The sequence below is a fragment of the Podarcis melisellensis genome (assembly GCF_964234715.1).
Source record: "Podarcis melisellensis genome assembly, chromosome: 6".
In the NCBI taxonomy this organism is placed as follows: domain Eukaryota; kingdom Metazoa; phylum Chordata; class Lepidosauria; order Squamata; family Lacertidae; genus Podarcis; species Podarcis melisellensis.
The window spans coordinates 47,677,577-47,691,479 of record NC_138538.1 but is presented as its reverse complement, the minus strand read 5'-3'; the positions used below and the strand labels follow the sequence as shown (position 1 = coordinate 47,691,479).

Genomic DNA, 13,903 nt, shown 5'->3' with positions numbered 1-13,903 from the left:
AACCTCGCCAGTCAGTTCTGTTGTCCTCGTAGGGGCGTGGGACTGCCAGCTCCTCCTCCTCCTCCAGCCCCAAACCCATTGAAAGCAAACGCTCCTCTTTGCATGATTCTCTAGCAGCTTTGCAGATGCTGAGGATAATTTTCACAGCACAGATCTCTTTGCAAAGAAGACTTTTAGAAAGGTCAGAGACAGGGGTTGTGAAGATCTCCGAAAGAAACAGAGCAAACTAGGTGAATTGAGAGTGATGCACAGGAGAGGAAAAAATATAACCCTATGTGTTTTGGGAGTGTTAAACTGTAGGACTGACCTTTCTAATCTCTGGGCCCAGCAAGTTATGAAATCTAATCTTCTAAAACCTGTAATAGCCAGGCTAGCCTCCTGGACAGGTATCAGAAGAGCAAAAGAAGGGACTCTGTGGGAGAGGGAAAATGGGTGGAGCCCCTCCCTCAACTCCTTTTTTTAAAAAAAGTTTTTATTTATACTTTTCAAGTTTATACTTTTCATTAGTTTCTTCCTTCTTGTTTTAATAAATTTCTGTGAGTTGTCCACCCTTCTTTCATATTCTTTTTCTTTACTGCTATAGCTTCCAGCACAGGGACACGGGTGGCGCTGTAGGTTAAACCACAGAGCCTAGGACTTGCTGATCAGAAGGTCGCGGTTCGAATCCATGCGACGGGGTGAGCTCCTGTTGCTTGGTCCCTGCTCCTGCCCACCTAGCAGTTCGAAAGCACGTCAAAGTGCAAGTAGATAAATAGGTACCGCTCCGACAGGAAGGTAAATGGCATTTCCGTGCGCGGCTCTGGTTCTCCAGAAGCGGCTTAGTCATGCTGGCCACATGACCCGGAAGCTGTACGCCGGCTCCCTCGGCCAATAAAGTGAGATGAGCGCCGCAACCCCAGAGTCGGTCACGACTGGACCTAATGGACCCTTTACCTTTATAGCTTCCAGCAGTGAGAGCCCTAATGGTGTTCTTACCTCTAATAAATTCTTGTATTTATCCCAGGCATAGGCAAACTCAGCCCTCCAGATGTTTTGGGATTACAACTCCCATCATCCCTGACCACTGGTCCAGTTAGCTAGGGATGGTGGGAGTTGTAGTCCCAAAACATCTGGAGGCTTGAATTTGCCTATGCTTAATTTATCCCATACTCCATCCCCTCCCTCAACTCTTGGATAGCTAGAAAGACAGAGGCAGATTTGAGAGGGCAGTGATGTGGCCCAGATGTCAAAGCAACAAGCTGGGAGAAGGCAGAGCAATACTTGATTTCTGTTTGTGAATCCATGGCTGTGGCTAGGGGATAAGCGAGACCCTCTTGGGGTGTTAATGCTGTGAACTCCTCCATCGTAGGTTCAGGTTGTACAAGGTGAGTCCTTTAAAAGAGGCCCCATGGATACAGAGTACACATGCTCCATGGGGCCTCTTTTAAAAGATTCACCCTGTATATATGTGTAAGGTAAAGTTAAAGGACCCCTGGATGGTTAAGTCCAGTCAAAGATGACTATAGAGTGCGGTGCTCATCTCGCTTTCAGGGCAAGGGAGCCGGCATTTGTCCACAGACAGCTTTCCAGGTGATGTGGCCAGCAGGACTAAAGCGCTTTCTGGCACAATGGTGAGAGAAACCAGAGCGCAAGGAAATGCTGTGTACCTTCCTGCCACAGCAGTACCTACGTACTTATCTACTTGCACTGGCATGCTTTCGAACTGCTAGATTGGCAGAAGCTTGGACAGAACTACTGGAGCTTACCCTGTCCTGGGGATTCAAACCGCTGACCTTCTGATCGGCAAACCCAAGAGGCTCAGTGGTTTAGACCACAGCGCCACCCGCTGTGTAAATAAACTATATATCATAAAGACACCATGGTCTCATTCCTGAAGGAAGCATGCACCCTGAGTATCCCTGGAATCTTGCACCATTCAGGAATTGGAGGGGCTTGCAACAATATATTCCTAACCTCACATTACCATGCTGGGCTCCTTTAGGAGAAAGGATGGGATATAAATTTAAATTTATTAGTAATAATACACACATTTATTTATGGCATTTGCATACCACATTTTCCTCCAAGGAGCTGAGAGTGGCTTACATTTAATCCCCACCACAACCCTGTGTTACCACAGGTTAGGTTAAAAGGCAATTATGTATTGTGTGGGGAAAGGTAGATTTCTCACATAATACTGGAACGAAGGGTTATCCAGTGAAGGGTCCTGGAGGCTTTGGGAAGGACAAAAGAAAAGACTACATCACCTCATGCATAGTGAAACCAATGGCCGCCATCTTGGGTGGCTTTAAAAGAGGATTAGACAAGGACATGGAGGAGAAGGCTACCTACTGATGGTTACTAGCCATGACAGCGACATTCTACCTCCACTGTCAGAGGCAGTATATGCCCCTGAGTTGCTGGAAATCACAAGTGGGAAGAATGCCTTTGCACTCATCTGGTTGGCCACAGTGAGAACAGGATGCTGCACTAAAGGGGCTTTTGGTCTGATCCAGTGGAAGTCCTCTTATATAGTATCTTTTCAAAATAATTAGCTGAATCATTCAATCTATAGACTCTTTCATATTGGGGAAGCAGAGAGTAGATCATCGCTCGCCTTTGCTTCAAAAATCCCTGCCCCTGGCCTGAACCTTGCAACTATGTGATCCTAGACAGGGAAGAAAGGAAGTGGTTTCATCACCCCACAGAAACCAGTTGTCTTTGCCTCAGGCGGAGGTGGAAGAGCAAGATGTGACAACCTCCTTGTAGTTTAACCTACCATAATTAGGAACCTTGGGTTCAGCTTCAAAGACTGGGGTGTAATTCCCCCAAAGACTGGACTTTGTGATAAGAAAAGTGAAGGGGAAATGTGCCTGGAATTAAATATATTTAAGGCAACAGGAAGTAGAGGGAGGAAAGGTAAGAATGAGATAACCAGGGGTTTAAGTGATTGGATAAGTGTTTTGTGAAATTTCTTTTTTTTTTTTAAATAATTTTTATTCATTTTCACCAACATAGACAATAACAGGAACATACAAAACAAAAACAAAAACAACAAAACAACACAAACTAACACTAATGTGACTTCCCCAAACCTCCCCTTCACTGCATCCTTAGTTTTAAAGTGTTAATTCTTAGCAAACCTTTGATCAATTTCAAAACTCTTTTTCCTTAAGCTTTCTCATATTTCAAATTTAACCGCTATAATTCTGTATCTCATACCTTTTGACATTTTAACATTCCAAAATTTTACAACAATTCTTAAGATAGATTTTAAACTTCCTCCAGTCCTCTTCCACCGTCTCTCTCCTCTGGTCACGAATCCTGCCGGTCATCTCAGCTAGTCCCATAAATTCTGTCACCTTGATTTGCCATTCTTCCAGAGTAGGTAGCTCTTGAGTCTTCCAATACTTTGCCAGTAGAATTCTTGCCGCCGTGGTTGCATACATGAAGAATGTTCTGTCTTCCCTTGGTACCGTTTGGCCGACCATGCCCAAGAGAAAAGCCTCCGGTTTCTTAACAAATGTCCACTTAAGGATTTTCTTAATTTCATTATAGATCATCTGTTTTGTGAAATTTCTCTAGGAATGCAGCACCTGCAGTTGAAGTACTAAATCAACAAACCTGAACCGTTTCTTAGTTTCACCTAACAAGAGCTGGACTCTTCATGTAGAGCTCATGGGTTATTACATTGCATGTGTGGAATAGTGATTAATTCTGTCACTAAGTCTTTACAAAATGCATGGGATTTCCATGAAATGGAGCTATGAACCTGATTCCAGATGTGCAGTGAATATTGTTCAATAACATAACAGCAGGTCCTTTTACATGATTTCATGGGAACAATGCGCGACCACTGGGTCTTAGTATTTCATGTTGGTGTTGGGTAGTGTTTGTGTGTGTTTAACAGATGGTTGCGAAGTTTTGAACACCTGTGCCAACTGGAGGTACTGGTTTTGGACCTTGATTTTTTTTTAGCAAGGGTGATATTTGGATCTAAATTGGTGAACATAAGATACTTAAATTTATGCAATTGAAGAAAATGGGTTGATTTGTTTTTTTCCCCCATTATACATATCTATCTATAATACATTTAATTCTTAAAAGACTGAACTCATAGGAAGTTGCATAACAAAACAGGACACTGGAGAAGGCTAATAAACCAAATTGTGTTTGTCCTTTTAGGGCATATCAATGGCTTGAGATGCAGCAAGGTCATCTCCCCCCCAATGTGCCCAGTTGCGTTTCAAGCCACAATGTTTCCCTGCCCCACAACGCCCCCTGGAAAGCCTATTCATTCAGATGTCTTCTGCACTTGCATGCTCATCTGCACAGCAGCTTCTGGGTTATGTTGACATTAGAAAACTGGATACAGAGACTGAAGGTGGCTTGAGGAAAAAATGCATCAAACAGCAGTATTTGTCAATAATCTATAATATTGATAAGCATCACGGCTGACATCATATGAACGCAGCTTCAAAAATTAGCAGCGAGAGCAAAAAGGTACATGGTTTATCGACAATTGGTCTAAATTCATAACATATATGGAAACAAATTCTAGAGATATAAAAATCACAGTAGGTTTAATATAACCCTTGCGATGTGTTTACGTTAAAAAATGAAAAACTGCAGAATGGATTTAATATTCACATAACCCAAAACCGAAATTGGAGGGAAGTCAAACGTTATTTATTGTTAATTAATGTTTGTTTTTTGGTTGGTTTAGGTGTTTTGTTTTGGTTGATGTTTTCTTTTCTTTTCTTTTTTTTTGGTATGTGTTGGCTATTTTTCTTTTTCTTTCTTTGCTGTTGTTTGGTTATAGAAACTGAATAAAAAGAAGTTAAAAAAAGAACTATCCAGCAGATTCTGACTAAGTAACTGAAGACTGTATTCCACAAGAAATGAAAGAATGTTTATGCTATGGGAGAAAACATCTCATTTTATTCAAAAATAAATAAAACAAATATATTCAGTGAGGAAAATATTCCTCAATTATTAAATCCCACATAAAAATTAAAAAAAATTAGCAGCGAGGCAGCCCTGGATGTGGAATAAGTGGTAGTGTGAATATACCCCCCGTTATGCAGAAAAACTGACTGAAGAACACTAAGAACACCTCATGTGCTGGAGAGATTGCTTCTCATGCTCTGTATGGATGTTTTTTCACATCTTGTGGATTGTTTTGATGGGAACTTGTGGCACAAACATGCAGCTTGCCGACAGCACGTCCTACGTTAGGAAATTAACACTGGTGAGCTGAGGACACCTTGAAACCAAATCTGATGCTTTCTCCAGTGACATTACGTATTATCCTGCCTACTGAATAAAAAGGGTGCTCCTTTCTTTAGGGATAGAATTCACTGTTATTCAGTTGTACAGGGCAATTTTGCATTCTTCTGCAATGAGGCAGGGCTAGTAGAGTCCTCCTGCTGTTCTCCTGGCCTGGGCTGCTCACCATCTGATACACCTATCTCAGGTTACCTCTCTCTCCCCCCACCCCGCCCGGCCTTCGTAATCCTGCCTTGCACAGAAATCTTCCCACAACTCTTAAGGCACTCTCTTGGCCCTGCTTCCTTTTGGTTTGCTAGAGGTGTCCCTCTGGTGTTCAGATGCCCAATATAGCAGATCAAGGTTTGGATGTTATATTAGTAATCGTGTCCCATTTCTCCCACCGTTATCTAAACATAACAGAACTTAAGTCATACTGGAGCCCCCAGACGTTTCCTCTCCTGTTGATATGAGGCTGGAAATAAGCATTCTGCTGTAACCAACAGAATGCCTGAGGGACATTGCTGCTGCTGTGAGTGCTGGAAGGAAGACCGCTCCCTGTGGCAAGGCCCATTTCCACCTGGCCTAGTGGGTGGGGCCCAGACTCACCTTGAACAGCTAAAAGAGGCTCCTGGGAGGCCGGAGGGACATTGCTGGAACAGCTCTTGGGTTGGGGAAACGGGCTAAAATGTTTTAAAAGGTTCCAATTTTGGTTCCTCTGTTACATTTTTGTTGGGTTGGTGTTGGTTAAATGTTTAGTTGGGGTTGACGGTTATTTTAATTTGGGTATACAGAACTGTAAACTGTTGTTATTGTTTTCTATTGATTTATTTGTTGCTTGTATAGGATATTGCATTTTTTAATGTTTGATGTTTTTGTTGTATTTTTATATATGTTGTAAGCCACCTAGAGTGGCTGGGGAAACCCAGCCAGATGGGAAGGATATAAATTTAAAAATTATTAAAAATTATTATTATAGGTTGAGAGGTGTCCTTCGCTGTGATGTGTGTGGTGCCCCAAACAGTTCCTCTGGTTTGCAAAGGGCCCACAATCCCTGACATACATGCACTCACCCTATGGATTCAATTGCTTCACACAAGGCACTGTGGCAATGGAGTCCAGGAGTTTTCAATCCAGGCAAACCTTCAGAAACAGTAGCAGGTGGTGGAAGGAAAGCATTTGCAAAAGACAGGGATTTGGGTAGCTGGCACCCATCGAGGTTCCCTTGCCTTGCACCCCCTCAGGAAAAATGAAGGAACAGTTATCTTTTACTCCTCTCAAATGCAACAATCCCCCAGAGCAGGGGTCAGCAACTTTTTAGCTGTGGGCCAGTCCACTGTCCCTCATACCATGTGGGGGGGGGCAGTCTATATTTTGAAAGAAAAAAAAGAATAAATTCCTAGGCCCCACAAATAACCCAGAGATGCATTTTAAATAAAAGGACACATTCTATTCATGTAAAAACATACCAATTCCTGGACTGTCCGTGGGCCGGATTTAGAAGGCGATTGGGCCGCATCTGGCCCACTGGCCTTGGGTGCCTATGCCTGCCCCAGAGTTTTGTTTCAGAAAAGCTAGAGCACCATCTTCTGGCAACTTCGCAACATGGCATTTTGCAATTATTTCATGCTCCACAAGTTTTCTCATCTCTGAAGCATTTTTAATTCAGGAACTACTTTACCATCCTTACTATACTGATCTTCCACCCACCACAAAATCCCAAATGGCAAGTTTCTTATTTTCATTTTGCAGCCGGGAGACAGTCGCACTTGACCATAGCCACAGAATGAGCCTATGAAGAGTGGGTTCAAACTCAGATTTCCCAGCCCCAATTCTTTAACCCCAAAGCTGTGCTTAAAAACAGGCATAGGCAAACTCGGCCCTCCAGATGTTTTGGGACTACAACTCCCATCATCCCTGACCACTGTTCCCATTAGCTAGGGATGATGGGAGCTGTAGTCCCAAAACACATGGAGGGCCAAGTTTGCCTATGCCTCCTTAAAAACAAAGAGTATTTTTAGTTTCATCTAAAATAGCAAACACTACATGAATTTGCCAAAATAGCCTCAGAAAGTTTGGAGCAACCAGCTAGCACAGTCGGTGCTAAGTTACTATCTGCTACAACTATCTGCAGCCAAGGAGCCTTGAAAAGGAAAGTTCCGACTTGCCAAACCTGGAATATTCCCAACTACTATATATGCTTGTATGTAGGCACTCACCTTCTACTTCATGGGTAGGCAACCTAAGGCCTGGGGGCCGAATCCGGCCCAATCGCCTTCTAAATCTGGCCCGCGGAAGGTCCAGGAATCAGTGTGTTTTTAAATGAGTAGAATGTGTCCTTTTATTTAAAATGCATCTCAGGCTTATTTGTGGGGCCTGCCTGGTGTTTTTACATGAGTAGAATGTGTTTTTATTTAAAATGCATCTCTGGGTTATTTGTGGGGCATAGGAATTTGCTATTTTTTTCCCCTTCAAAATATATTCTGGCCCCCCACAAGGTCTGAGGGACAGTGGACCGGCCCCCTACTGAGAAGGTTTGCTGACCCCTGTTCTACTTGATACAGCACTGGGCATTGGATGGAGTTCATTCCTCTCTCCCCCCCCCCCAAAGCTGTGAGTCACTGCTATGTCTTAAAAAGCAATGACGACAAAGTGCACTAATTCATGTACTCTGTGAAAGGAGGCGGGAGCACTTATGTGGATAGTAGCCTTGCATTTTCATAAACTACCTGTCTCCACCAGCGAAACAGGCCCCAAATTGTTCGAACTACTGCCAATATATATTTATGCAAGCCTGGGTTAACTACAGATATCACTTGTGTGTTACATAACAAACCATGTAACAAATTAAGAGCGGGTATTGGGGTAAGGGAGTCCAGCTATCTGGAAACCTCCCATTTTGAACCAAGCCCACATTCCAGTCAACCTGGGGATGGTCATGATCGTTAGCTACTGTTTTATGGTTCCAACCTTATCTGGTTATTCTCTAGGGTCAAAATCCACAAGCTCACATTTTCTTAGATAGGCAATCCTAGCTAAGTTAGATACCTAACCCATAATTTCCTGCTGTTCAAAGCTTTTAAAAAGCCCCCTCAGGAAGGCTTGGTGCAAACAGGATTCCTGGGTTCCATTTCACCCATTTTGCTCTGTGACTCACAAGAAATGAAGGTGTTTTCAGTTCTGTACTGGTCTACCATTTTAACTTACAGGGATACACTCCCGACTCACCACCCCCACAAGAAGTGTCTTCAGTGAAATCATATGAGAATATCCCAGACCTCTCTCTCCTGCCTTCTGGAGAGAAAATAGACCTTTAGCAATGACATTCTGGGAGCGGGGTTAATGTCTGTCTTTGTAACAACGCAAGCAGCATTTCTTGGCTCATTGGGTCTCTGAATTAAAGCACCAGCCATGTGTATTTGATGCATTTTCTGTAACTTGTATACATTTATATTTTGAATGTTTAACATATTAATTCATTTTTCTAAAAAAAAAATTCTTAAAAAGGAGTAGTCGCCCTGCAGTCCACAAAGACATGGTGTTGATTGCTCAGTTAGCAAAAGTCCCGCATAAAACATACTCCATCATTGTGTGGAAGCAATCTGAGCAATAGCCCTGTGTGTGGTCTATAAGTCATCCAAAGGAAGAAGTCCATTCAGTCAGAAACAACACAGAAGACTTACTTAAATAATCTTTAATGATGGATCATGCTCATGTTTGATAGGATTTCTAACATCACATTTCAGCACAGACAAGCAGATAGTTTATCCAAACTACGTCGAAATTATCAAGAGTGTGTGATAGGAGGATGCAGTGATTGCCAGGGGGATACGGCTTTCATCTCCATCTGACAACAAAGCAAAAACTAACATGGTGTGTGCCGCACCAGATACCAAAGCGAAGCAAGGCAGGTTGCGGCAAGGAAGGCAGGAAGGAGGGAGGGATCTGTGGGGAGGGGAGAACCCTCTTGACATAGACCAAGGTACATTCAACTCCCTGAGTCGAGATTCCGTTATCTTCACAAAGATACAGACCAAAATGCTGTGGCTCCGATCCGCAAGGCTAGCTGAAACCAAGGCAAAACACCTCCACTGCCCTCTCTGGGTACCCAAACAAAAGCGCAGAGGTAGGGGAGGAAAGGGAAAAAAGGTTTCCCCCTTCTAGGCCATGGAGGTGAGATGCCAGTCATACAAAGAAAACATTTTGACTCTTTAAGCATTCTCCCTGCCCCTCTTGCACACACACAAACACACGGACACAAAGGAGAGCAAGTGCCTGTTTCAGAGGTAGAAGCTCAAGGGGAAATCTACCCAGTCTTGGCACACTCCATGTACTACTTTAAGCAAGGCACTGGCTGCAGTATGGATCTTCAGATTTTGGTCCACAGCAGCCTAGAGGGAGGGCTCCGCAAGCTTCCTGCCCAACCTTAGAAAAAATAAAAACCCCATTTCTATTGCTGCTGCCCACCTAATGTTTAGCAAACGCATTTTTCCATTGAATCAAAGCTGCTTGCAACTACAAGGTCAAAAGTGCCTTGGCAACAGCAAGGGAGAGGTGGCGCCGTGCAATCGACTCACCACTGAGAAGCCTTTTTTCGTGAGCAATGCAGACTTTGCCCGAGAGTCTGAAAGGAGTGAGCACTGTCTGAGACTGGTCTTCTACTACCTCGCGGCTGTGCTCACGAGGAATTCCTTACTGCGACTAGTTGCACACAGACTGCTAAGGGGGCCACAGAGGCCCAATATGTCAAGGATGGTGAGCTGCTCACAAGGAAGATTCAGAAGCTATGTGATGGTGAAAAGCTTGGCCAGAGATCTGTGGGGGGGGACCCTTCTAACCGTTATGAACCTTTCACAGGGCAGGACTCAAAATGGAGAGCTGGGAAAGGCATGGATCCATGTTCTTCTACGCGTTTCCATTTTGAGTCACATGGCTTCAGCAGGAGGCAGAAATTACTGCCTGTTGCCTCCTCAGTATTCATTACCCATTTGCAATAAGCAGGAGGCATCAAAGTCGGTTCCCAAAACAGCAGCAACTTTGCTGGTGAGAAAGCTAAACTATTACTACGCCATGTTTCCTTGCCAAATGTAGAAAGAAGATCTTGACGTACATATGCATTATGCAAGGGCAGACACAAGAAGCTGTTCTCCTCAACCCAATGCAGAGGGAAAAGGAGGTTGCCCACATGGTCTGTGCCCAAGCGTGGCAAGGCGTACTGAGAGCTAACGGCTCTCCCCAAGCTCAAGCAATTGGCAAGAAACCGCTCTTTGACCCAACAGGGTGAGGTTTAAAAGCAACAATGCTTTTCTAGAGCAGCTCCAGGGAGGAGGAGTCAGATTTTGTTTGGAACAGCGATACTGAAGTGGGCACCATTTTGCTGATCCAGTCCCCAAACAGCAGAAATGTTCCAAGAAAATAATACAAATATGATGCAGATACTGTTTTTTGCCCTGCTCCTGGGCTAAGGGCGGCTTGTGGGGTGAGGGGAGGGCAACAGTTTAGATCAGATAAATGGATTAACACATGCACTCTCAGTGACACTGATCCAACCAAAAACAGATGTTTAAGGTGTATTTTTTGGTGTGTGTTTTTTGTTTCAAAAGGACATAAATAAAGGAATACTCAAGATGGCTGATCACAGAACGCCCATGTCACATCCATTTCAACCTTAAGGCAAAAGCCCCTGCTAGGATGGGTGTTACGGCTCCTCTTGTTACACTTAGATAAAGACCTCTTTGTTACATGATTGTAGAGAGGGGTAGACAAATGCTAAATATGCCAGTTACCCGGCAGGCTACTTTCTCTTTATCCTGCTGGGCTAGACTCGAAGGCCCACTATTCCCCAGCCACTCACAGTATTTTGCCTCCCAAGGCAGGGGCGTTGAGAACTGGCCCTTTCCTCAAGCAAAAGACACCAGAGTTTAAGGGCTTGAGGCAGAAAAGACTCTCACCACATGGCCACGCTGTGCACAGGAGAGCTGCGCCAACATGCTGCTCTGCTAATAAAAGGCAGGGCTGCCTAACCAAAGAGAAATAGAGAGGATGTTTTATTGGCCAATGAGAAACTCCAGCTGCCAGCAGCCAAACAGAGGACAAACAAAAAATCCAACGTAGCAGAAGCCACCACCACTCTGCTCTATCCCTTGGCAGAGCCACACAAACACTCACAGCATCTCATTCTAAATACAACTGGGACACGTGCTTCCATGCTGGTGCTTCATTTGGCCTCCATGCAACTGTCGCCAGGAGCCTCTAAGGTCCACTCAGCAGGTCTCTGCCACAGCCTTACTCTTTGCTGTCCAGCCTCTGCTCAAAAACAGCACTGCCAACATCTGCAGGATGCTCTTCCCCCTTTCTAGAACTCATTCTAGAGACCCTAAAAGGAATTTCTCTGACACCCCCGCCTCCATTGCCCCAGCAGGTTACCAAGTGCAAAAAAAGCCCCAACCCATTAATGCCTTTCCAGGAGATAACAGAAGATAACAAGATGCTTAAAAACAAAAACACAACAGGAAATTAAAACGGTCCATGGGGCCGGGGTGAGGTGGGTGGGTTGGTCAGGGTCTCTTCATGCTTGTAGGACAGCCCCACCTTGACAGGCCAAGAAGGGGATGGAGGGGAGATTGTGAGCTGGCCATTCTTCAGCGAGCATCCAGGCTGGAGCTCATGGTCAGAAGGTCTTCCTCCTGGATGGTCTCCAGTTCCTCCGTCTGCACAGCCTGCGTGATGAGGGTCAGTTCCTGGGAAAGTGTCTCATAGCGGTAGGCCACCCGGATGTCTGGCACGTTGGTGCGCCGGATGTCGTTGCCCTCAGGACCCTCCTTGTGGTAGTTGTGCCCAAGCCACTGGCTCTTCACCTGGGCAAAGAAGAAAGAGACCAATCCATTGTTAGGACAAGTGACAACTTATGCTTTTCCACTGTGCCATTCAACTGCATGGTAAGATCCTGTGCCCATGAGCACTTTAATCAAGGCTAGCACCAAGCATAAAATCCCAGGATACCTTTGTCTGTCTTTAAGCAATCTGTAAAAAAGAAACCTTAGAAAACAAAGCCCTCTGGAAGCTGTAAAGAGCTGGCAACAAAACTGAGCCTACGTCTGGGCTCTTAGGATAATGGGCTACATCTCTATAGTTTCTCATCAAGGCTACAATGCATCTTTTGCAAAATAAAAGAAAGGCAGCTACATTTATGGTTCTCTATACCCTAAGAGAGAACTTGTCCTCTGAGTGCCATTCCTTATGAGGCCAAAATGGCACCTTCCACATACCAAAGACAGGTTATCAGCAGACCTGGGGGTGAAATGTCAATGCTTTGCAGAAGTACAAACCCGAATGGGTAATGCAAGAATAAAAACAGCTGATTAAGGACTGAACATGCTCAATGAGCACAGAATAGCGACTGACTACTGAGTGGATGGGCAGAACTTGAAAATCGGGGGGAAATGGAATGGAGCACCCTTGAAAATGGCAGGAATCCTGAACAGGAACACTCCAAGGTGCAACAATTCCTTATATTGCAAAAGTAGGACGTCTTTGGGCAGACATCTCAAAACCTAATAAGGGCAGAGGAGGAGACAGATTAGAACCACTCTTTGATTCCCACCTCCTCAAATCCCACAGGGGCAGAAAATGTGAGCTGCTCTCAGCTGGCCTGGACTGGAAGATGAATCCTTTTGGGTAAGGAGGGGGACTTCTTTCACATAAAAGGACTGCAGTGGTATTGAGTTGGGAGAAATTGAGCTCAAGAGGCCACAGGGACAGCATTGCCCAAAATCAATTCCCTCTCCCATCCACCAGGGTCTTATTGACAACCAGGAGGACGGATCCTTCATCACTTAAACTTAAAGGGTCACAAAGTCTGGAGAGGAGCAGGGAGGTTACACAATATCCACCTCATGACACAACTCCTTCTGAGCTCAATTTCTCCCCTTTCAGAAGGGGTCGTGCTGCAGAAAATGCCACAGAGTGGAAGGAATTGGGCTGAGAAGAGACCCTCTGGGCCTGATCCCAGCCACTGCCTTTCACAAAGCCCAGTTGTCACATGACAAATTCAAAGATCTTTAGCTGGAGCCTGTTCATGTTTGTGTAAAGGCACAGCTGGGCAGGAGGCAGTTCTAAACTGATCTTAAATTTCCAAAGCTGGAGACATGGGGGCATGAACCGATACGGAAGGGAGTTGCTGGGGTATTCTTGTGTACTGTATTCTCTGAGAAGTTAGGGAACAAAGGCAACCTCTTTTCAGGGGGGGAAAAGATGTAGCATTACCTTGTGGGAGAAGCCGCTCATGAGCACACTGTTGCGTGCAAGTTCGCACATATCACAGGAGCTGAGCTTCCAAACCTGTGTGGCGATGCTGTACTCTTCCATCAGGGGTTCCTGTAAGAGATGGTTTTGTCAGTCAGGCTGCATCATGGACTATATTGCAGATGAGAACATACAGTGGCCCCATCAGGTGTCTAGGGTCCCACTCAGAAGAACAAGCAGGAGGGTCCCCCAATGAAGCAGGGCTTTCTGACCACATTTTGAAAGCAGCGAAGTTATACACATTGTCTTCAAAAAAAGGGCACCTCCACATAAACTCCAGAGTCTAAAGTAACCTACTTGCATCCTCTGTTTGTATATAAAGAGCATTAAGACATGCCACTGAGCTAGGTTT

The 13,903-nt window shown here is 44.7% G+C and overlaps 1 protein-coding gene across 3 annotated transcripts in view; it reads right to left on the bottom strand.

Moving 5' to 3' along the window:
* Positions 1–8,926: 8,926 nt before the first annotated feature.
* The window catches only part of AMPD2 (adenosine monophosphate deaminase 2), a 48,147-nt gene continuing 43,170 nt past the window's right edge, over positions 8,927–13,903 (bottom strand). For all 3 annotated transcript variants that reach the window (XM_081915384.1, XM_081915383.1, XM_081915385.1), the window contains 2 exons: positions 13,513–13,623; positions 8,927–12,104 (listed from right to left, as the gene is read on the bottom strand). In XM_081915384.1, coding sequence (XP_081771510.1) covers positions 11,889–12,104; positions 13,513–13,623 — 327 coding nt within the window. In that variant the 3' untranslated portion in view covers positions 8,927–11,888. The remainder of the gene's footprint in view (positions 12,105–13,512; positions 13,624–13,903) is intronic.